We start from the raw sequence: 26,166 nt of genomic DNA on the forward strand, positions 1-26,166 counted from the left end.
CTTTTGTGCACCTTGAAATTACTGGGCAACTGTCCTTTAAAAAGACTGCAAATGCAATAGCAAAAAAAAAAAAAAAAAAAACATTAGTTAGCCTAGCAAAATCAGGTTAGTTTTACATTAGACCTGCAGTCTGTCCACGTGGCATTATGTTCTGAAGTATAAGATTAAAATGAGAACCGCTGTGAACATATTAAAAGTCACCTTTATACCGCTTCTGACACATAAACTAACGTTACACAAGACTATACATGTTGAAACAACAAATCAGTAAATAAAGATTAATTACCTACCTTTATACAATCACTGTTGTTAAATGATCCATAATTTTTCAGCAGATTCTTCTTGAAATACCAAAGCACATGCGATTGTTCACCAACAACAACACACCACCGCGCATGCGCGTAAGAGCGTCCAGTACGTAATGGATTTATATTCACTGCGCATGCGTGTTTGAACATCCACTACGTATTGGATTAATCAACTACGTCATCGCGCTGCAGCGAGGGGTGTCTCCACACATACGCAACCCAGGCCACGATGTAGGTTAGTAGACACGCCCCTTACTGCTGATTGGCTACAAGTCTGTTTTGGTACTCGGCCCGACTCCCTTTTCCAAAACATTTTTCAGAAATCGTGCACTCCGCCTTTACATTTTTATTTTGTCTTTCAATAAATGTATGTTTTAAATCCTCTATATTGTGTTCAAGTAATTTATTTATGTATTTGATATATATATTAAAACTCAGCGTGTGTTTTGATGATCGCTCTTAATGGGATCTCTAACAGAAGTCTTGTTTTTTTTTTTTTATTAAATAAAATTATTTTATTAGACTTTTGTGAAAATCATCAAAAATTCTGGTGCTGGCTGGCAATTTTTTTTTTTTTTAATGCTGTGGGGAAAGAGTTAAGGTAGCTTATTTTTATTAAAATATAGGGACTGCGAGAAAATAGTAAATATAAAGAGTGATGCTGGTGTGATGCAGGCGGCAGGGACAGCATGATTATTTCAACCCAGTGATATGATAACACACCTGCCCTTGCAGCCAAAACAGCAGCCCAGCCCACTGGGAGTTCTCTCAGTGCTTCAGATTAGCCAATCAGGGCCTGTCTTTACATGTTTGACGCAACTACCTCCTACAAAAAGTTAAAAGTGAAAGACAATTTAAACTGAAAGTATAGCTCGTATGCCGTTATTTCATTAACATGGTCCCCTGTCAGCACTGAAATATTTTTATAATAATTTAGAGTAAACATGTATATTTAAATATGTACCTGCCTTACTTCTTTTTAATTTCAACATTGATGATGATCGTTGATGGTGGTGAGTACAGCATCTGTTTACTTTAATGGTCTTAACTGCTTCACTTATTTATCTAAATGCAGACAACTTGTGTTATTTTATGCACGGCTACTTATAAATACAGTGTTTTACCTTTTTCCTAAAATCACGCCAACACATTTCCAACTCTTTCTATATTTTAGAAATAAATATATTTTAAAGCATTTATATATACATTGGAAAAAAAATGAACAGGCTTAAAAAAATAAAATATGTTTTAACTGCCAAAGTATACTTACATAGCCTACTTATAATATTTTTACTTATAGGCCTACTTTATTCATTTTATACAAACTTTTATATTTTGCCCCAAAAAACTATATTTTTTCTGTATGGGTTGTAAAATTAGAATTGTGTTCCTCCTGAAATACATTTTGAAATATATGTTAATATATGAAGGTTACAAACAAATATATTAAGCTTTATTTTCTACAACATGTATTTAACAGTTTTTGCCAGGGAAATGTATTTTTTTGCCGTATGGAATTTAAACACACAATCCACTTATTAGACTTATCAGATGGCATGTTGGTGGTGTGCCTCCAGCAACAGGGTTGGGAAACATTCCCACGTTTCCAAAGAGAGGTTTTGTCAGGTTATTCTTACTTGGGAGTACAATTTGTCTACCAAATACATAAACATTCAAAAGAAGCTTTCCTAAAGCATCTTTCAAATTTCATATATGAAAATCTGGACAAATTAGGACAAATTCGGGGTAGCTGCAGGTCGGAGGGTTGGGTGTGCCAACCGGTAGAGGGGCTGTGTCAAAGTTTATGTGATTGCACATCATAGAAGACAATGTAAGTATCTGTTAATTTTAACATTAGGAGAAAACTAGTGAATTTTCAGCTTTTTTGTGATATTTTTGTCTTCTGGGTTTAAAGGGACAGTAAGTGGGATTTACCTCCATCTAGTTGTGAAATTGTATTTTGCATTTGAATAAATAGTGCTCTCTAGCGCCTCGCTTTTCCAAATGCGTGTTGCAACTACGGTAGCCATTATGAACTCACTGACCTCTTTGTCCGTTTCAGCTAGTTCACGTGTTCTAAATGAACACTTACATTTTGATTGTTTTTATATAAAATCTCATTCAGAAGTGGTATTGCCTGAGCTGAATTTGTTAAGTACTTCAGGGACACTCTTATCATTATAAAAGAGATCTGCAGTAGCAATATATTTGTATGTGTGTAAACCAAGCGTGCCGCTCAAGCCCTGAAAAGTAAAGCCAAAACGTCTCGATTGCCCCCCAGTGACTGGTCACAGTCTAGGTCATAAACCCCGCATCCCCAATGTTATTCAGTGGGACTTGAGACCAACTAAACAATTCAATTATCTTTTTTCCGAAGCTGGTTTCTGTCATTTACTGTAGTTTTTATCACGCTGATGTAAATCTAAGTGATTGTTTTTAAAATAAGTTTGTTTTTAGTTTATTTAATGCTATAAAAACGGTGGTGTCACGTCATGATTGACAGCTGTGATATGCACATTCTGCCAGACTAGGGTGGGGCCTTGATTTCACGGATTTACTTCCTGCTCACTACTGCGCAGGACTGGTCCCAAAATCGCAACTGCGCAGACTCAAGAACCAAGATTTCAGCGCCGTATCGGGACACTGGCGGCTTCACCTTTCATCAATGGAAGAGAGCGAACGGGCGTTGTCCATCTTTTTTTACAGTCTATAGACGGTTTCATCGGACGCACGTGATACACGTCTGGATCCGAACCTTACTTCCGGTTTCGTTTTTTTAATGGTCTGACTAGTTGCTAAACTGATCTCTTGAACAAATGCCTCGTCGAAAATAAGAAATGTTTTGGTTTCCTATCTAATCTATGTGTTGTTTTTTTGCTTGTTATATAAATAAACTACGTTTAAAGTACTTTGTTGATATGTATTTTTAGCGGAGTTTACCGGAAGTTACGTGCGGACCGCGACAGCCGCTTGTTTATGTTGTTACTGCTGAAACCGTCTATAGTGTAAACAGGCGGTCTACATCATACAGACAGCTTAGGGGAGCTCTCGCATAGGTCTGCTTAGTAACGCTTTATATTCACAAATTAATGCAGAGAGAAGATAACAGTGATTCAAGATGCTCCGGGAGAAATTAATATATCTTGTTTAATATTCTTTGCAGGTAAGATTAAAGATGCAGTTTGTATTATTTTCGCCGCTAAATGGCGCCAGATCAAACAATAACAATGATGTTGTTTACTGACGCTCTGAAGCAGCGTGGAATTATGGGATTTGTAGTCTTTAACTCAACCACTGATGGCCATCAATCAGACGCGAACGAGAAATCACGAAAGGTAATCAAGTCTTATAAATGTTGCGTTTGATGACATCGTTTATTTCATTATGTAAGTTTATATGTGATGTTCAAAACGAAATTGTTAGTCATATTGATATTACAGTATTAGTCCAAATTCGATGGTAAACACAGCACAGAATTAAGTTTTCAACTTACAATCTACAATAATTTTTCACATAATGTATTGACAGTACAAATCTTATTGTGAAGTGTCTTAAAATGACCATTTATATTGCTGTACAATACCTTTTGATGTGCATATTGTCCGCGGGAAGACGCGCTGATTACAATCAACACACTAATGTTCTGATCAATATAATAGCATACGTTTTTTGAAGGGTTACGAATCAACACAACTCACCCATCGCGTAAAACACAAGCAGGATCAGAATCTCGGTCTAGTTAAATGTTGTCGTGAAGCTCTCTCCATCCAGATAATGCAACAACAAATTGATCCTCCCTCGTTTTGTTCCAAACTCTTCTTGGGTCGTTTGGTTGGCCCGTACGCTTACAGGAGCTGACACAACCAGCGGCAGACGGTGAGGACTTGTTGCCTCGCTGCCTCATGAGGACATGACTTCGGACTCGGAGCCCTGAAGGCCGCTCAGAGAAAGGCTTTCCGACGCACTTTAAAGGCAGCGTGTTTGAAATATAAACAGAGAGCGCCTTTGTGATAACTAATCACATATTTGAAAACTACAATACTAATTTCTCGCTAGAAATGCAATTAAAATGCTTAAAAAGTGAAAATATACGTTTATTTTCACTAAATTTGTGCTCCAGCTGCTTCCTTGGCCGCCATTTTATTTTCTTCGAGCTCGACCACTGTTGTCATGTGGTTTACGTCAGTAAAGGCGGTGACAAAGGGTCACATGGATATTAACGTCATTGACAGGAGACTGCACTGCCCCGTGTCAATGTTTTGAATGGAAATTTTCTCATGATTTACAAGTAGTTGAAAACATTACAGATATTGATAGTAATCAGCTGGACAAAATATATAACACTGGCCTAGTGGTTTTTGGACATTTTACTGCAAATATCTTACAAATTGCACCTTTAATACGAGTATATAACAAGTTAAAAGTGTTTTTGTATGGTTGTCATTAGTTTTTAACGTTTTAAGTGAGTTTTGAACAACAAAACTGTATTTTGAGTACTTGTGAATGTAACACAAACTGAAGTAACTGTCTTGAAAGTTTTAAAAACAAAGATTACTATTGTACACAGATATGAAAGGCCATTACGTTGTTAATGTATTATGCACCGATCGCCTTACGTTTTTTGCTGCTGGTCGCAGTACGTTTTTGAAGGAGCGCTGAGAGCGGAAAAGCAGCCAACGTCATTTGCATCTTTCCATTGTCCAATCGAATGAGGGAAGAGGCGGGCCTTACGTTGTGGTGAGGGAAGTTTACAGTTGCTTTGAAGAACCGGACTCCACTCGGTCAGAGATCAGAGCAAGCGCCCTCTTTTTAAAGTTTCTGCTAATATGACAGTTAACAGCAAAAGAGCGCTCACGCTTCAATATTTGATTGACAAGACAGCTGACTCGGTGGTTGCCTAGCAAAATAAAAAGCTGCGACGCACTGCTCTTTTTTTAAAGGCAGTGCGTCGCGCCTTGCGTTTCCAAGCATTTAAAGCACTTTTGGTGTGATTAGCCCCTAAGGCTCTTTTCTTATTTGTAGGTCAGTGTGTGTTGCATTACATCTCCAGCTCTCTATAAGGTGTGGTAGTTAACCCCGCTCGTACTTATAAATGACAGCTCTTCTCTGACCAGACTTTTCTCATGGTGACAAAATGATTTACGTAAGGTGCAGATGAGCAATTCATATCTGATCATGCATACAGTTTTCTTCATGGAGGCACATCTATTTGCATAGGAAAGGAAAAGACTTAATGGGAACGCAACCTAAAGAGTTTTTACTGCGACATGTGAACGACGTTTTAGATGCGACATGTGAACGGCCCTTTAAAAGTTCAAAATCAAGAATCAATCTAACCAATTTGAAACCAAGTAAATCTTTTTTTCTGCGGCCCAAATTATGTTATAGTAGACTGACGTCGTCATACTCAATTCTAGTCAGAATTTGAGTTTGATACCACTCCATTGGGCTATGATTATAAGGCGTGTCTCAACCGAAAAATGCCTCTGCACTCAATTGGATAGACCAATCAGAGCAACGGAGTGTGTGATGTATGTTGAAATGCCGTCTTTTGCAGCATGACCGAACTACTAGTTATTTAGCTACAATGACACTAACATTGTGATTACACTTAGTCTGAGTTAGCGAACGTACATCAACACCTACTATGTTTAAAACATTTCATTTATATCACAACATTAAGTATTTACTAAGTCATACAGTAAGACTATCTCTTACCATTTGTACGTTAGGTGAACTTCATCCACGACTATACCCATTACGTTGGCTTGAAAAATATCGGAACCTAGTGTCACAGGGTGACGATCGTTTAAACGGAAGCGTTTCTGTCTAGACGGAAGATCACTAACACCGGAACTTCCGGTAAACCCCGCAAGCGCAAAATCAGCGAATTCGTCGCAGGTGCGGCTGATTAACCGTAGCGGTTGGTGATTGGAGGAAACAACAGATCCGGGGAGTATAAAGAGATCATCTAAAAACGCAGTTAGGAGTCGTTTGCTGGAGTCTTTGTTGGTGTGTGTTGGTGTTGCTGTTGTGTTGTGTATACTCTTCAGGCTGGGCTGGCGTGGCTGTGTGGGACGAAGGAAAGCATACTGCTGGAATCTGAAATGAAACCGAGAGAGAAATCAACTTCAGAGTGAGTAATAAATGATCCGAAGGAAGCAAAAGCTACTGACATTACTGGTGTAAACATTGTGTTGTGTGTACACGCCAACTTGTCTGCTGCTGTGGATACGAGCCCGTGTGTGGAGGAGAGGCTGACAACGGAGCATACTGTACGGTGATTGTGAGTACAAACAAATACTTTTGGACACTGGTTGTTAACCCGTTGTGTGACAGGGTGTTTATTGAAAGCAGGACGGCCCTACCGCGGAGCAGTGTGGTGGGAGTGCCGGAAGAAAGCCAGCTCGGTTGACTATAGCTCCCATGAACGTAGACTGAGTCGTATAAACAACGCCATACCGAATTCCGGGAAGGAGGAGAAGACGGGGTTTCTCAGTGCTCACTTGTAGTGTGGTGTGGTGAGTCTATATTGTGTGGAACCTTTCACTTGAAGTGGTGCAGTGTCCTTTCTTTGCTGTGTGTGTGTGTATTGTCTGCCAGACCCCCGCCCCCATCCTCTGAACTGTGGAAAGACGGAAAGGCTGCCGGCGTCAGTCGCTGTATTATCCTAATCTATGCTGTAGGTGAGCCTGAGTGGAAACGCTTGTTGTGGCTGGATATCGACGGACTTCCTGTGGATTTGGGTTGTGTGACGGAGAGGTGGTGAAGCGTTTGACCACAAGAAACTGTGTGAGTAACATGAAGGATACACAATTGCTTGTATGTTGTGATTCATAACCTGTGCTTTGTGGAGTGAGGCGGAGTCGATCTCATCTGTCCCGTAGCCTCTTCCAAAGGGTGCCCCTGTCTAGCGTTCACTAGCTGACGAAGTGGAAAGGAGAGGGCAGCACTCGGCTCGGTGTGACAGAGTGAGTTGTGCCCCCGCAGTAGCAGCAGCCGTCGAGAGGTGTTGTTCCTCGACACCATCATCGTCATCTTGCCTCGAGGCCTTCGGCGAGTTGGGGAACAACGGTCACTGTAAGTCCACCTTTTTCTTCTTTCACTCACCCAAACGAAACGCATGCCTGTATCGATCGTCGACTAGCCACGTGTGAAAGTAAGGGAACTAGAGAAGAGGAGATTATACCTACCATACTTACTGTATGTCGTGTCCGCTGGTGAGGTGAGAGAAACCCCCAGTTGTGTACTTACCCATTCTGTGTGTCCCGGCCAGCAGCCCGTGTGAAGAGGGAAAGAAGGAGAGATTATATCTACCATACTTACTGTATGTAGTGTCCGCTGGAGAGGTGAGAGAAACCCCCAGTTGTGTGCTTAACCATTCTGTGTGTCCCAGCCAGCAGCCTGTGTGAAGAAGGAAAGAAGGAGAGATCATATCTACCATACTTACTATATGCCGTGTCCGCTGGAGAGGTGAGAGAAACCCCCAGTTGTGTACTTAACCATTCTGCGTGTCCTAGCCAGCAGCCTGTGTGGAGAAAGAGAAGAAGAGGAGACCATACTTACCATACTTACTGTATGTTGTGTCTGCTGGAGGGGTGAGAGAAACCCCCAGTTGTGTATTTGACTATTCTGTGTGTCTCAGCCAGGAGCCTGTGTGGAGGAAGAGAGAGAAGAGGAGGCCATACTTACCATACTTGTTGTATGTTGTGTTCGCTGGAGAGGTGAGGGAAACCCCCAGTTGTGTGCATAACCCCTCTGTGTGACCAACCAGCTACCTGTGAAGAGAGAGAGAGAGATACCCGTGATTAGGAGTACGTCCCAGACACCCACACGTTGTTGTCCCAGCATTCATTGTTGTATTCTGTTCTGCCTCCAGGAGGAAGAGGAGGGCGCCACGGGTTCACGAGCCAGGCGGAGAAGCCTGAGGCACACCCCTCCCTTTGTGAAATACGTGAAAGTCCCGGGCACGACCCCCTTCTCCCCCCCCTCTCTATTGGATCTGGGCCACGATCTACCTGGAGAACAGAATTGGAGCATTAGTTTTAAATATCCCCTTTCCCCTGCCCTTCTTAAAAGTCATTTTAATTAAATTAATAAAAGATTATTTTTATACTTATTCACGCTTGTGTTGTTTGGTCATTGGGTTGGCTTTGGGGACCTCCTCGAGGTGAAAGTTAAACAGGGGTGTGGCCTAGTTACATTTGTGGCCACCCCCGGCTTGTGACACTAGCATGTCCTTCCACTTGTTATTCAGCAGCCACGATTCCGGCTTCTGAAAAGATGCTGGCAACGACCTCTAATTATATCCATCTCATCGTGCACACCGAGATGCATCACCGTGATACACATTTCAGTTGCTTCTTTAACTTGGTCCTCCATAAACATGACCAAAGGAGAAACAACAATGACAATAGGGTTTACATGCCCCGACTTCATAGCGACCATAGCTAGCTGATAAATAAAAATTTTGCCGAATCCCGTAGGATGGATGGCAAAAACATCTTTCCGATCAACAAATGCCTTGATCGCGTATCTGTGTTCCTCTTTTAAAATTAATGCTCTGTCGATATCTTTTAGAACAGACTCAATGGCAGAATCAACACATCTGTATTCTCCAGCGCAGCCATTTCATTATAAACAGATTCAACACACGCGCTCTTTGGTGACGTGGTTGATTACGTTACTGTTGATCATCTGTCCATCATCGTATAAAGCCCGCACTGACAATTTGATCAATTTGACCAGCTTTGGGTCTAGCATAGTAGCTCCTCAACGGAGAAACCCCAGACCGATCTTCCCGTTCTCAAAATGTTGTGGGTGGGGCTAAGATCGGCTGGCACCCAGGCTAATGTTATAGGGTAGGCAGCTTGAATCCACAGCCTACACCACTGACGTAGGCTCCCCAGCTAACAATTTTTGGTTCCCAAAACGTTTTCCTAACGTTAGTTTTTGGTTCCCATAACGTTATTTTTTTAAGGTTTGTTTTTGGTTACCCAGGAAAGTTTTCTTTACAGAAATAGAATGTTATTTTTCGGTTAGTTTAACGTTCCCTTAACGTTAGAAAAACTTTAGAATAACGTTAGGAGAACATTAATTTGTAGGTTAGTTTAACGTTATTCTAACGGTATTCTAAAACAGACTCTAATAACAGTATTTATTATCACTATCCTGACTTCTAAGCTCGATCAGGCTTTATTCTATGAAAAATAAATTATCACATTACTGTAATTATATTGGTAACAATTTTTAATAATTAAGTAATGAACTAATCATGGTAATAATTTAAACAGACTCACATGCGCACACACACGCAAACACACACCAGAGTTGTGTTAGCCTAGACATTTTTCAAATTCTGCAATCAATAGGGAATGTGAAGGTGACGTCACGTCATGTTGCATAGGTCCTTTGCCATATTTGCAGGATCGCGCCCTATCCCGCTGTATTTGAGTTTGTTGAGGTTGTGTTTGGATTTTATGTTGAGATTTTAATAAACGTTGATATGATATGTTTGGTCATAACTCGAACTGCAATAGCAGGTCACACAATCATTAAGGGAGGAAACTGGACAACGCAATACGTTTTTCAGCCTTCTATCTTGGAAAAAACAAGGGAAGCCTCTGGAGAAAAATTTGTACTTTTCAAAACATCCTTGCATCAGCGAGAGTGTGTTCGCTGTCATTCAGTAATTTGTGATTAAATAAAACATTACCACCTAAATTGTCTTGTTTTTATGCTAACACTGTCAAGCTAACTTGTAAATGTAAATTATGTATTCATACATTTGTAATCAACATAACCACATAAATTACCATAAGAAGTCAATAAGACAAGCAAAATAAAACTGGGTGTGAAACTGGGGTTATCATCATCTGTGGAATCTTTACCACCGATGGGTATGCCCTGATCTGCATACACCGGAGGAAGTCGGTGAGCTGATCATCTTGGAGCAGCTGCTTCGAGTACTTCCTTATGACAGCCGTACCTGGGTGAAGGAAGACAAACCGGACTCAGTACTGGCAGCGGCAAAGTTGGCACAGCAGTACATGAATGCCCATCGCTCTGGCCCATGCACCCAATCAGCTAAAGGTAAAGTGCGGTTTTCACATTCTGATAAGTCGCAGGAGGCCTCACCTGAATCTAAGCCTGTAACATCACAAAAACTGATCTGCTTCTCATGTCAGCAGCCTGGGCACAAAGCTGCGGTGTGCCCGGCAAGTAAATCAAAGCTGACAGGATTTTGTTATGCTCCCAGAGAGGAGAACACTGAATTAGAGACTGATTTGAGTCAAAATAACAACATGCTTTTGGACATTACAGTGAATGGACATTCATTGAAAGCAATGCTGGACACTGGTAGTGCACTTTCTTTGATTAAATCATGCCATGTTTCAAATGTTGACTATGCTAATTCCACTGATGTACAATGTGTTCATGCTTTGGGACTTAATGTTACTGATTGGCATGTTCCAGAAAACATTGCTGTGCTACAAAGGGAAGATGTGATCTGAAAATCACTATTTGCAAAAGCTGAAGGGCCATGAAAGACTAATGGGGGTGAAGATGAATATGTCATTCATGAATATGTTTTGTATGTTCACACTGATGGTGTTTTAGATTTGGTGTTACAATTGTGTTGTAGACCTCTTGTCTTACAGCTTGCACATACCATTCCATGTGCAGGACATCTGGCACAGCAAAAGACATACAACCTGCATTAGTTCAGGCTTTTACTGGCCAACCATGTACACTGATGTTCAAACATGCATTACATGTTCCATTTGTCAAAAGACCAATGCTAGTCATCAGCGGGGTAAAGCCATTGCCCATCATAACCACCACTTTCCGCAGCATTGCCATGGAAATAATGGGACCACTGGAGAAAAGCAGTGCAGGAAATAGGTACATTCTGGTCATCTGCCACCCGTTACCCTGAAGCCTTCCCACTCCGTACCATCACCACAGCAAAAAGTATACATTCTCTCACCCAGCTGTTTTCCAGGGTAGGCATCCTCGACGAGAAAGGACAGGCCCATTACATCACCACCCTGGACCTGTGTAAGGGCCATTGGCAGGTGCCCTTTGAGCCAAGTTCCAGACCGATGACTGCCTTTCGAACACCTACTGGACTGTAACATTTCACAGTCCTCCCCTTTGGCCTACATGGGGCACCAGCCACCTTCCAGCGTCTAATGGACCGAGTTCTCCAGGGCTGTGAAGCATGGGCGGCTTCCTACTTGGATGATGTGGTCATCTACAGCCACAGCTGGACAGAGCACCTGGACCACCTAAAACAGACCCTGGAGAAAATCCACGCAGCGGGCCTATCCTTAAACGTCACCAAGTGCAAGTGAGTAAGGCAGGAAACCAACTATCTAGGTTACCAACTGGGCAATGGTGAACTGCAACCGCAGGTAGGAAAGGTAGAAGCGAAACAGCGTAGTCCTAGGCCTTGGACGAAGAAGGAGGTTTGATCCTTTCTCAGGCTTGTGGGCTGGTACCACAGATTCATTCCAGACTTTGCTACTCTGACGGCACCATTAATAGATTTACTTACAAAAGCAGTAAAGAACCCGGTGGAGTGGACTGAGGCCTGCGATGGGGCATTCAATGCCTTAAAGGAGAAGATGTGCTCTGAGCCAGTGTTGCAGAGCCGTAATTTTAATCAACGATTTCTAGTGCAGGTGGATGCATCTGACAAAGGAATTGGTGCGGTACTGGCCGAAGGGACTACTGGAGCAGAGAAGCCTGTGGTTTACCTGAGCAGGAAGCTGCTGCCTAGAGAAACCTGGTACCTGGTAAAGTGGGCCCTGGAAAGCCTACACTACTACCTCCTGGGCCGGGAGTTCGACCTGAAGACAGACCATCGGGCACTCACCTGGATTCACACCATGAAAGACCACAATGCACAGATTACCTGATGGTACCTAGCTAGGAGAAACCTTGTGGCCGACTACCTGTCCAGGTTTCCGGACAGTTTGCGGCCTGAAGAGGGATAAAATGATGTGAAGTAAGTTTAATTTAATTTAAGTAGTGAGATTCCTCATCTCCTTCACCACTGCAAGCGACAGCACTGGCACACATACACACACACACATACATACCCTTACTTACTCGTAGATGCCACGCTTGGAGTTGCGTGTGCACACGCATTCCCGGTAGCCTTAGGTTATACTCATCCACCATTCACACTTCCCTTCTGTCATTCATACTAAATAAATCGCACACACTCATTGTCTTGTTGTCTTGCTTTATTGTGAATTATTGTATTGTTTGTCAGAGATGGGACCAAGTCACACATGTGCAAATCTCAATTAAGTCCCAAGTTTTTTTTTCTTGCAAGTCAAGTTAAGTCACCTTATTAATGTAATTTTACCTGCAGAATCTGATCTTAATAAAGTGAAAAAACAAGGTATACAGTAAGTAACTATCAGTAAATTACAATAATTTGGATTTGCATTGTAAATACTCATGTTCAGTAAAATGCATCATGGAATCAAACAAAATTGTAACTTCATACATTGATTATTTTTCACTTTTGCCAACAGTGTTTGAAATGTTTGAAATGTTCAACATAGAGTCCATAAAACAAATAACAGCTTAACATCCAGCAGAATGGCTCTTCAAGTGACAGACGAAATTGGAGGTTGTTGTCTGGGTCAACTTTATTTTTTAAAATAATTTATATATTGTTAACTTTCGTAAGGGAAAATTCATAATGAATATATTTAAAATCATATATAAAATCTATGATTATTTGTACAGGCTTTTAAATATGTGTATTGTCGTTGAGACACATGTTGTCAGGTGTAGGGAAGACAGAACCCAAGTGCAGACAGCTCTCAACCAAAAGACTATTGTTATTATATAACAAAAACACCCTTGAGGGGGTAAAACAAAGACAATAATCCAAATGAATAACATGACACTAAACAGGGCAGGATGAGACAAAACATGAACACACAACATCATCACAGATGAACAATGATCCAGTACGAGACAGCAGACACAAGGGCATTAAATGGGGGAGAACTAAACGAGGACACAGGTGAAGGGCGTTAACTAATAATGAATAATTAACAAGTAAACGAGGGGGCAGGATCAAGACTTAAGACAGGAGAGCACGAGGCACACAAAACACAAACACAGACCACGTGACTCTCCACACAAAACAAGACAATAGTGAGGCCTGCCATGACCCTGTCACATGAAACACATAAAAAGACATATAGGGTTGACAGGATCATGACACATGTAATATTGGACTTGAATGGGGTAAATAGGTTTATATTAAACAATTAATTATATCTGTTTTGTAATCACGCACTTCTAAGCCGATCATAAAACGTTAATTTAGCCAGATTTTCAATAATTATGTGTAATGCTTTTTAGTATACCACACTAATAATCATTTATTTGCATTGGACAATTAGGATCTGTTGTGACAGAAGCGGATAATAGAAATGTTACATTAGTGCCAGTAACATGTTCTTATATGTCCTGTATCATCTAATATAACCAAATATCTAAATTTCCCTTTTGGCTTAAAAATTATAGCTCAGGAAAGCAGCTGCAAAAGGCCCATTATAAAGAAAAAAAGGTGATTTAGAAAAAGACCAACTATAGATCAAATGTAGAGAGGGGGCTAAGGATCTGAAGTGCATGTTTAAGAAATAAATATGATACTAATATGAAAAATATATTTATAAATGTATTTAACTGTGTACATGATTCTAACTGATAATAGGAAATTATGTGGGTCAGTGTTAAATCATGCCTGTGCTTCACCTGTGTCATTCTGTGGGTCAGTGTTAAATCATGCCTGTGCTTCATGGGTGTCATTCTGTGGGTCCGTGTTAAAATCATGCCTGTGCTTCACCTGTGTCCTTCTGTGGGTCAGTGTTAAATCATGCCTGTGCTTCGCCTGTGTCATTCTGTGGGTCAGTGTTAAATCATGCATGTGCTTCGCCTGTGTCATTCTGTGGGTCCGTGTTTAATCATGCCTGTGCTTCGCCTGTGTCATTCTGTGGGTCAGTGTTAAATCATGCATGTGCTTCGCCTGTGTCATTCTGTGGGTCCGTGTTAAATCATGCCTGTGCTTCGCCTGTGTCATTCTGTGGGTCGGTGTTTAATCATGCCTGTGCTTCGCCTGTGTCATTCTGTGGGTCGGTGTTAAATCATGCCTGTGCTTCGCCTGTGTCATTCTGTGGGTCAGTGTTAAATCATGCATGTGCTTCGCCTGTGTCCTTCTGTGGGTCAGTGTTAAATCATGCCTGTGCTTCGCCTGTGTCATTCTGTGGGTCAGTGTTAAATCATGCATGTGCTTCGCCTGTGTCATTCTGTGGGTCCGTGTTAAATCATGCCTGTGCTTCGCCTGTGTCATTCTGTGGGTCGGTGTTTAATCATGCCTGTGCTTCGCCTGTGTCATTCTGTGGGTCGGTGTTAAATCATGCCTGTGCTTCACCTGTGTAATTCTGTGGGTCGGTGTTAAATCATGCCTGTGCTTCACCTGTGTCATCCTCCGGAGCCTCATTTTATTAACTAAAATGAACTTACCCTGCATCATAACCTGCTCCGGAGCCCACAAACGTAAAAAATAAATGAAGTCAAATTTGTACAACAACCTGGTGTATTTTAATCTTTGTTTGTTTCAAAATTTTTACTCATTCTTTTATAAATATGACATGTTTTAGGGTTTACACTGACGGGTTCCTCAGGTCCTCTGGTTGTTCCTTTGGGAGGTTCAGTGGTTCTTCCCTGTTCTGTTGAGACACCCTTACCACTGGAGGATCTGGAAATAGATTGGAAAAGATCTGATAAAGAGACTCTGATTCATCTGTATCAAGATGGAGATATTAGACCAGAGGCTCAACATCAGGATTATCATGATAGAGCTCATTTCTTCCCTGAAGACATTAAACATGGAAACTTCTCACTCCTGTTGAACAATCTGACAGCTGAAGATGAGGGACAATACACGTGTAAAGTTTACTCTGGAAAAGAGGCTGAGGAAACTGTGGTTGAAGTTCAAAGTGGTGGTGAGGAACACACTTTTAGTGCAAATATCATTTGAAATGCTCTGTATATCCAATTGTTGGTACAGTAGTGAAATTTTAAACGTTTTAATTCTTAGAACGTTTGACCGTGTCAGGATCAAACCACTCAATATCTGCATATGAGGGTGAAGACGTCACTCTGAACTGCTCTGTGAACTCTCACATCAAACCCAAAGAGGTTGAAGAGGTTTCGTGGAAGAAAAGAGATAAAGATGAAGAAATCCTGGTTCTTCTGTACCAAGACAACAAGACTTTACCAGAGGCATCAGATGATCGATACAGAGACAGAGTTGAGTTCTTCACTGATGAAATCCACAGAGGAAACTTCTCTCTCAGACTGAAGAGAGTCAGAACTGAAGATAAAGGACTTTACATCTGTCGAGTGTTTACTGAACGACTTTCAGCAAACACAACTGTTATACTGGAACAACTTGGTTAGTAACAGAAACATTTGTAAAAATCACTGATTTGCTAAAAGAACATTTGGAAATGGCATGTAATTTGTTTTCACTGATGCCTCACAGGTTTCTCTGGTTTACACATATTTGTGTTGCTTCTCTGTATTGCTGCAAGTGGATCTGCTGTTATAATTAGCTGTCTCATCTACTGGAAAGGTACGTTTGGAATGGGAATATTCTTAAAGGGATAGTTCACCCAAAAATGAAAATTCTGTCATAATTTACTTATTCTCATGTTGTTACAAACCTGCATAAATTACTTTGTTCTGATGAACACAAAGGAAGATATTTTGAGAAATGTTTGTAACCAAACCATTCGTGGACCCCATTTACTTCCATAGTATTCTTTTTTCCTCAACATTCAAACACAAGGACTCTTAAATAAGGACAAAATAATTACATACACCTGAAAAGAGTCACAAGTAAGGGATCAGGGAAAAAGTGATGAGACCTGGGAAATGCGTGGTCAGAATAAACCAATACTAAAACCAAGCATCTCCCACATAGAACATTGTACTGTCAGAACCCTGCCATACTGACTAGATCTAAATACAAGGATCTGTAAGGTTTTGTTATGTGTTCTGGTTGTGTTTTGTGTTTTGTACTTTTATTTTGATATAAAAGTAGCCTCGTTTGCTAAAATCATGTGACTTGTGCCAGTTTGAAACAAGCTCCGAAACCACTGATTCGAAACAAAAGATTCGTAAATGTTTCGAAGCCTCATGAAGCAGTGCTTCGAAAATGACCATCACTACCTGCACCTGAGCCACTACACAAAATGGCTGTCACACTTGAACCGACTGCTACGGAGGTATGTCTTATGAACATTGCACTTCCTGCATTTGCAATGGCCCTGTGGTGTGTGTGGTCTGCATTCTGCTCTTTTGTTTCCTGTGTTCCTCAAGACCCTGAATCCCCTGGCTTACCCGAACCGCCTGATTCGCCGCGTTCACCCGAGTCGCCTGATTCGCCGGGTTCACCCGAGTCGCCGGGTTCGCCTGGTTCACCCGAGTCGCCGGGTTCGCCGGGTTCACCCGAGTCACCTGGTTCGCCTGATTCACCCGAGTCACCCGAGTCACCGTCAAGACTATCGCCACCCTGGTCAGCGGTAGCTTCCCCAAGTTTTTTTTTGAGGGGGGGTAGTACCGGGACACAGGAAGGAGGCAGAGGACACCGAGGAGGAAGCCGAGGTGTGCCCAGATCTATGCCTGCCTCACAACCCTGGTACACTTCTGCCCCATGATCCAATTCCACGTCTGCCCCACGATCCAGTTCCACGTCTGCCCCACGACCCAGGTCCACGCCTGCCCCATGACCCAGGTCCACGCCTGCCCCACGACCCAGGTCCACGCCTGCCCCACGACCCAGGTCCACGCCTGCCCCACGACCCAGGGCCACGCCTGCCCCACGACCCAGGGCCACGCCTGCCCCTTGACCCTGGACCACCTCTGGACTGCACCGCCCACCCACCTTTGGACTTTGTATTATTTATGTGTTGGGCTCCAGGAGTCGCCCTTAAGAGGGGGGTTCTGTAAGGTTTTGTTATGTGTTCTGGTTTTGTTTGTACTTTTATTTTAATATCCTGTTCTATTCTGGCTTTTATTTTGATATTCATCTTGCCATGTCTCACTTCCCACTTCCTGTCTGTTTTGTATTTAACCACTTCCTGTAAACCAGTCCATTGCTGATTATTACTTTGTATGCCCAGCCTGTTATCGGTTATCTGTTACCTGTTTACCTGTGCCCTGTTTTGTATCTGTCTGTTTTTGACCTGTGCCTGTTATTTGGATTTTGCCTGTTTTGCCGCCTGCCCAGACCTTTTTGCATGTTATTTGATTATGTTTTGTGGATTGCCCTTATCGGATATGTTTGCTGGCCCTTTTTGGGATTTACACTAATAAAACCTCATTTGCACATGGATTCATCTCTCCTTTGCTTTCTTCAAGCAACCCACGTTACAGAATCTGGCAGGATCCTGACAGAATCCTTACAATATGTAAACATCTGATAAAATAGCATTTTCAGGGCAGTACAATTTTTTTTATTTTATTTAGAGCTTCTGCATGGCATATGTGAACATACAGTACTACCTCATCTCTATTTCCTACGTAAATTAATGACTACATACATAAATATGAAATCTTTTTTGTGTACATTAGCAGTCAATACTGCTTTTGTTTATTATGGTCCAATTACAATCTTAAAGATTTCACATTAGTATTACTTATTATTTTATTCTATTAGGAAATACATTTAAATAACCCATTTACATTCTAAACTATATTCAAAAATTACCATGCTTTTATTGTTTCAGATTTTTCTGTATTTTCTTTCTATTCCCTGTAAAGCTGCTTTGTAACAATTGACAATTGAGAAAAGCACTAACATAAATACATTTAAATTGATTACTTAAACTACTAGTCCATTTTTAGACACAAGAAAATAAAACTTCAATCACAATAAATGTTTCCACATTTAACACAGTTTTTTGTATCTTTTGTTTAGACACCAGCAGATGTGTACCGGCTCTTAAGGTTTCTCTTGTCATTTGTCCAAACATTTGTATGTTCATTGCTTTCATCATCTGGGGTGTTACTGAGGGTGAGTATTGTTCTTTATTGGTTTAAGTTATATTTGTCAGCCTATAAATCACAAATCTAAAATAGAAAATATATATTTTTGTTTTTCACCTGCTGTTAGAACATTTTGCATAGGAAATACGTAAAAGTAAAAGTTGGAATGATAAGATCACGAGTCATTTGGGCAGCTTGGTTTCAATAAAGTTTGTTCTTGATCTATGTGTCTTTTGATGACATTCATAGTTTTAAATCCTTTTAACAAAATAAGGGCACCATTTTAACTAAGCGCATTGTCTAAAGCGCACGGTATAAATGGGAGTCTCCAATACCACTTTTGCTAATTTAATGATAGGAAAATATTTTGTGCGCCCCGCACACGGTCGAAAACCTTTTTCTTTCAGTCATGGAAGTAAAAATAGCAAGCTTTTAATTGCTGTAAATGTATTGATATCATACATAATCATTGTAATCTCATAAAATTATTTGCAAATATGCAAGAAAAGGTTTGTACTCTAAAAATATGAACAAGAGATAAATAATTTACAAACGTGCGGAGAGCAGAAGCGTTTCAGAACTTGGACAGCGCCATGAGTTTCATTAAGCATTACTTAAAAAAAAAATTCTCATCTCATCATATCCACAGGTACAGAGTCATCATTTACAATAAATCAATGGGAAAGCATTTAAAAAACATTTAAAAACAGATGCATTTGTTTAAAGAAAAGCATTTATTTACCTACCAGGCTACAGGTGAAGCAGCTCTTTGTGACTTCTAACGTCTCGTACTCGGTCTTCATTTATGTCCAAGAGACTCAATAATAATCTTTTACATTTAAATCCTTTAATTTTTCATATTTAAAAGCGTTTTTGTGCTGCTGCGCATTCATGTATGTGATAAGCAAACCCGCGTTGTTGCCCCGTTTATAGGCGCATATTTCTAACGCGCTCTTTAAATAACAAAAAAACATATTGTGCCATTGACTTTAGACTTTAGAGCAGGTTTTTGTTGGTCAATGGCGTAGTCTATTTTAGTTGCCTCAAAATAGCAACACGCCAACAATGCGCCTGAACACACCTCGTTTTCAGATCAGAACACCCATAAGCGCAAAATTGGACGCAAATGCATTTTCTATTTAAACAAGGTGGCGCTAAACATGAAAATTATCATTGTGTCGGGTTGAAAAAGACACTTGCGTCGTGCATTGCGCTGCATTGCGCCAGGTGTATGATAGAGCCCAAAGTTTTTTAAAATTTTATACCAACATGTCTATTTGTCTTTTATAGGATCTTTTAAAGAGAGTGTCACATGCTGTGCTCTTTATATTCTGAGACCTGTAACATTGTTTTGGGCTGTCCCCGATTTAGATGATCTTCAAGGTATGTTTTAGTGTGGAAGGGGTTTAAGTAAATCAGCAAATGCTTGGTGCACATTCATCTATAGGTATATTTGTGGTAAAAGATTTTATGATACAGTACAAGTTAAATCATGCAGCTATTTGTGTTATAGTGATGTTGAGCATTCATTTTTTCCATTCTTTAATTGATGTGTTCAATCCTTCTTATTTACAGACCGCACTAAACCATGGATTACATTTTCAACTATATCAAGTGAATTTGCTGCATTAACAGTCATAGTTTACTCAGGTGGGCAAATCCAAATGTTACACATTTCTAATGAATGTTATTATTGTGGCAGTGTATTTTTTAATAGTAAAACAGACATTTTGGATGTGTGAATTTTAAAGTAATATTCTTAATATTCTTCAAAAGTGTCATATATAACATCAGATTTTTTTATGTACATACCACTGTCTGGCATTTTTATGTTCTTTTTGTCTCGAAAAATCAGCTCTGTGGTTATGTTACTGGTCCAATTAATTATTTTTTGCAGACAGTCCATTTAAAAAAAAAAATAAGATATGTAATTGTATTGCACAGTAAAGCCTGTAATGCTTGTCTACTTTGTATCTACTCCTCTTACAGTTCTCTTTACATATGCCTGGAAACGGACTGAAAATTTTATACAAAAGGGTGCTTCAGTTTTACTAGGAATATGTTTTGGATTACTGCTACTGTTGTGTCTGTGCATTTTCGCTGGAGGTAAGAGTCTCTGTATCATAGTTCCCATGCATTATTATAGCTTTGTTGTGCATAGCTGCTGTGTAATGAAATTATCATACAATTATCATAAAATGCCTACTTATTGACCTAAAACATATTAAAGCACTGTACGTTTTCAACAAAGTTTAATGTTTAATATAATGAAAAAAGAATGTAAAAAGAACAGAGTTACAAGTGAAATAAGTACGTACACTCTAAAAAAATTCTGTTTTGTTATCAACCCATATTTGGATGAAATATGAACAAACCCATAGTTATTCAACTATGGGTTGAAACAACCCAGAATTTAAATGGTGTCTGTAAGCACCGGGGTCTGAGAGTAACGCAATTTCGATTCTCTGCGTGTATGTACTGTATATGTGGAAGAATTGACAATAAAGCATACTTGAACTTGATATACAGTGTGAAATAATGTTTAGAATGTTATGGTGAGTTGTCACATTTTTTAAAAACATAATGGCCCAGTTTCACAGACAATGTATAGATTAATCCAGGCCTTAGTAATATTAGGAAGTTCTCTTGGAGTATTGTTTAATATAACTTTTCTGTGTGTTTGGTTTTTAAACAGGATTTTGTGGAATTAAACAAACAAAGAACATATTTATTATGTTTTTGCTCCTCACACAATTTTTATTTTTGCTGATTTTATTTAATGTTCCGAGTCCAGGTAAGTGACACTCTGATTGTGTAATGCTATCATTTCATATCTTTTGATATTTTAATATTCCTCTTTTCATTAACATTGCTGTTAACCTTATGGTAGCCTCTTTGATGAGCTAAGTAAGCTTTTTGTTTGCTGTTTTACAGATTTGATGGATTTGACCTGTGTTGTGTTTGTGGCAGTTTTGCTTATCCTGGTGGTCTATGAAGACAAAGGGCATGGTACAGTCTCTATCATATCACATTTAGGGTCCATGACATTTCTTTCACCTCACAACTTTACCAATAAGAGACGGACGTAGTTTCAAAATAGACACTATAAATAAGGGGTGATAAACCGGCTATTCTTGTTGGTTTGATTGTGTTTATTACTATCAATATCTCTAATGTTTTCAACTTGTAAATGATGAGAAAATTGCCATTCTAAACAAAGACATGGAGGAGTGCAGTTGCCTGTCAATGACGTTAATATCCACGTTCCCCTTTGTTACCGCCTTTACTGACGTAAAAACACATGACAACAGTGTCGTGGACAAATGTGAAAGTATGCATTAGTGTCTGTCGGGCTACGCAGTTATTTATGGACTATGATTACTCTTCACCCTCTGCCGCTGGTTGTTTTTTATCAAGATTATAAGTAACTGTTTTTGTGCCTTTAGATCAATCATTAGCAGCATTGAAATCAGTTGAGAAATGTAAACTTAATTGTGCTTTTTATCCAGATAAAGCAGCTCCCTCGTTCACTTTTATGTTTAGGGCAGTGTTGCCCTCCACAATATGATGAGCATGTTGAGGTACACTCTTAAATATAAAGGTGCTTAAAATGTTCTTTACAGCGATGCCATAGAACCATTTTTGGTCCCTTAAAGTGAAGTGAAAGTGACAAGCTTTTCAAGTATGTATTTTCAAGTATGCATTTAACGCATTTAACACACCTAAAGCAGTGGGCAGGGAGCAACTGGGGATAAGGTGCCTTATTCAACTCTTTACCATTCTTGCCATCATAAAAAAACAATGTTTTTTTATGGTAAAAGTGGAGCAAACAAAAGGATTTTCTTAATGAGTAATGGGTGCGTTTTAGGTGTAACGTGCAATAAACCAATGAGAGTCTCCTCTCCCAACTTTAAAAGCCATTTGCGTTCGTGCCATGACGGTTTCCCTATTTACATGATGGAATCTGTAAGCTGAAACACTAAGTGAGGAAGAAGACCATCAGTTTAAAATTTATATTAAAATAATTTGTTTTGTTTTTTATTTACAAAAATGTTTTTTAATAAAAGCTTTGGTTTTCCTTTTTGGTTCTTATTTTTTTTCAGTCATGGGGAAATAAGTAAAAAAGGTTTTAATTGCTAAAAAGTATTGATACATGATAGGTGTAATTAAGAATAATTTACAAATATGTAAAAAAAGGTTTGCACTTTAAAAATACTTTATTTGTAACAAATCGTAGATAAAGAATTTGCATGTTTCAAAAGCCGAAATATTTTAGTAGGAAATGTTACTTTGTACTTATGTTTTAGTCAGAAATTATTTTCTCAAGATTAATATGAATTTTCAGATTGTCAGACTAAAATGTGATGTGATGTATTTGTTTTCACAGGGCTTGTCCCAATGTACATTCACTTAAAAATGGAAATGTCGGTTTCCAAGATTTCAAAGTTGTCTGATACATAATTTGTGCTTTTTGCATTTCTCTGCTTTTGTGTCATTTGGTATTTGATTATTTTATTTGTTTGGTTTGTGTTATAGTCCATCTGCACAATAGATTTGTGCTCATATTTGGAGCGGTTGGTATCATTTTGTTGAACACTGCTACACTGGCAGCAGAACTGTTTCTAAAAAAACGTAAGTGAACGCAATCTTTGAACATCATTCAGTGACATTTTTCATATAGTCTGCTGAGCAAGCAAAAATATAAATACAACATTGAATTATTGAAATCCTACACATTGTCTTGTTCTGTTGTTTTAAGAAATATTTTAAAGAAGTACTTACCTAAAATTAATTTTATATCCTTTATTGTTGTGTAATTGTCACATTCATGTTTTTAGGAAATGGTGAGCGTGCATTGGGAGATCTCAGAGTCATTGTCTTTCCATCAGAATGTGCTTTTATCTTATGCTGGCTGTTGTTTTCAACATATGCTTGGTGTAAGTATCTCTTTTAAAGATTTGATTTGTTATTCCATTTAAGATGTTTGTTATGACATTTCTTACAATTTCTTATTTTAGGTTTCTCAGCATTTTATTTTATTGAGGAAACATAGTTGACTGTACTGTATACAGGACCACAAGCTTGTCACACTGATAACTGCAAAAATTGTGCAAAATTAGAACTTTTTTTACTTTTTACTTGAGTACATTTTTCTGTAGTTGTATTTTAGCAGAGTTTTACTTTGGAAAGCTTACTGCATCGGAGGAACTGTAACTGCTTCGGCTCCATAATTTAAGAAATATTCCTAGAAGTGTGGTATTTTGCATAGTTATAAAGAGCACAATCTAAAACGCTTAATGTGCTGAATGCTTAATTGTGTAGCTAACAATAACAAAGGCGTTTGGTAGCACAGGGAGCCACAAACATGAAGTGTGTTTTACAGCTTAAATTCATCGTTGTATCCAATACCAAAACAATTTTGTGCTGGCATCTGGTCAGGGTAGGTCAAATAATAATAAACGCGATGAACTAGGTACTAAACAGATTATAGAAAGTGACTGGTCTGACTAATGTCAGAAACAGTTACAGTGTACTGTAATATTTCATAAAGAATTCACAACAAATATGGAACAATGATTGCACGACTAACGATTCGTCAGCAATTAAAATGATCTGTTGCACCCCATATGACACCACAGACTACATGCATTACCAGTACAGTAAAATCACTGGTGAGGCTAACATCACTTTGTAAAACTGCAAAAGTGATTCATTAACAAAAACAACCTATTCTTTATTATAAATCAAGATCAGATACAAAAAGTAAACTTTACTTACTGGTTAATGTAATTTTGCAGAGAATGTCCCACTCTGTGTTCTAAATGCACAGACTGCACAAAAGTCTTCTTGATTCAATTAAGGAGCGTTATGATTGGTGAATTTAAAGCTCAATGAGATTGGCTAAAAGTCATCCAAAAATATTTATGAATCACAACATGGCAAGAAGGTCTCAAAAATCACACACAAATTCAAAGCAATCCACACACGTGACGACTTTGAAATGCAGATCAAATTATCCATAAATAAATGTAACAATATTTATAAATGTGTGATGATAATTAATATAATATATACATATTTGTGCATTGTACATGTCAAATGTATCTGTGTGAGCATTTGGGGAAATACATGTGCATTCGCTTGTGTGTTTATGAACTGCATTTTCAATTTACGAATCTGATTTTGTGAATGTGAATTGGGCATTTATGAATTATGTTTTGAAAATGTATTATATTTGAGACCAGTCTGGCCTCGTAACTGTCCACCACTGCGTATATAAAGTCTGACATGAGCAATTACAACACAAAGCTAATTGAGAAAGATTATGTAGTGTAATATTTAGCACATATTCAGACATTACACAGTCTGGTTTTATTGGTATGATTCCTTTCTTGTTGGTTGATCAACGTTAAAAATGTAATTTTCTTACTCTCTCTGATCTTATTACATAGGTCGTGGAACTGAGTAAGTTCAATTATCTATACCTCTAATGCTTTTAATATACTATTGTTCTAATATCTGTATTATTTGATAAAAGTCTGTACATCAGTATAAAGAATTGTAATTATTTTGCATAATTTAGATCTGTTCGCAATACAAGGACGCAAGGACAACAATTATCAAGGGTATTGTATTTATTTTTCAAGATGAATCACATGATCAGTAAAATTATTTTTTGAGGATCTTAATGTTAATTGTATTGATGTCATATAACATTTTTTCCAATCACAGAACACACAGACGAGTCATGAACTGAACTAATTGTCAGCACCTGCTCCCTAGAGTTGTAGACATGGTAATAAGAACAGACTCAGGTTTATGTAAGCTGTGCCAGGTTTGGAGTGCTATGACTGCAGATGGATGAATCTCTCCTGATGCTCCTATTTTGGCCTTCTAAGTCTTTAATGTTTTGTATTTCTCGCATGCCTTTCTCACCAAACTTTTGTGCTGGGTAAATTATATACAATACATTTTAGGTCTGCTCTATAAAATAGACTTATTGAATAATGCCACTGTATGTAAATTAAAGGTTATGCCTTTTTATATTATTATTTTTACAGTACTACAACACTCTAAAAATGTCTGGGTTATTTCTAACCCATAATGGGTCAATATTGGACAGAACACACCGCTGGTTTAAAATTGACCCAATGCTGGGTTGTTTTAACCCAACTGCTGGGTTATTATACCCCATGGTTGCATAACAACCCAACATTGAGGCATTTTTAACCCAGCATGTGTTCTGTGCAATATTTACCCATTATGGGTCAGAAATAACTGCTATTTAGAAAATGATTTTTTTTATTGTATTGTGGATTTAACTACTGTGTTTATCAGAGATAAAGTACACTCTAAAATGCTTGGTAAATATTGAACAGAACCAATGACTGGGTTAACCAATGATAAAATTCCCTGTTTTAGCCCATTATTGGGATACAAAAAATGCCTGTTCATTTAACACCCATACTGGAAATAAATAGCTAAATGCTTATGCTGGTTTTAGCTGGTCTGCCAGGTTTGAGCTGGTGTAGCAAGCTGATCTATGCGTTTTGGTAACTCTTTAAGCTGGTCAAGCTGAACTTAGCTGTCACTCAGCTGACCCACCACCTTTGCCAGGCTGGGAGGACAAGCTTAAACCTGCTATCACCACCTTAAACCAGCATATGCTTTACTGTACAGCTAGAATGTTAATTTTTTGACCAATATAAACCCCTTTATTTTTTATTATATTTCCTTACGGATGAGCTAATAAAATATATAAAATCTG

At 39.0% G+C, this 26,166-nt stretch overlaps 1 protein-coding gene across 2 annotated transcripts; it reads left to right on the plus strand.

The window, feature by feature from the left end:
• Positions 1-887: 887 nt before the first annotated feature.
• On the plus strand, positions 888-26,166 carry LOC135733856 (uncharacterized). Of its 2 annotated transcripts, XM_065252634.2 has the most exons (15): positions 888-1,321; positions 15,005-15,349; positions 15,445-15,801; positions 15,892-15,981; positions 18,331-18,426; positions 19,689-19,781; positions 19,974-20,048; positions 20,388-20,504; positions 21,094-21,192; positions 21,333-21,407; positions 22,935-23,030; positions 23,237-23,335; positions 24,851-24,863; positions 24,982-25,024; positions 25,131-26,166. In XM_065252634.2, the coding sequence occupies exons 1-15, from the start codon at positions 1,267-1,269 to the stop codon at positions 25,158-25,160; spliced, it is 1,683 nt and encodes a 560-aa protein (XP_065108706.1). In that variant the 5' UTR covers positions 888-1,266; the 3' UTR covers positions 25,161-26,166. The 2 variants fall into 2 exon arrangements, with proteins under 2 accessions (XP_065108706.1, XP_065108707.1); XM_065252635.2 differs by lacking the exons at positions 24,851-24,863; positions 24,982-25,024; positions 25,131-26,166 and adding an exon at positions 23,417-24,216.

Source organism: Paramisgurnus dabryanus, chromosome 3 (assembly GCF_030506205.2).
Source record: "Paramisgurnus dabryanus chromosome 3, PD_genome_1.1, whole genome shotgun sequence".
NCBI lineage: Eukaryota > Metazoa > Chordata > Actinopteri > Cypriniformes > Cobitidae > Paramisgurnus > Paramisgurnus dabryanus.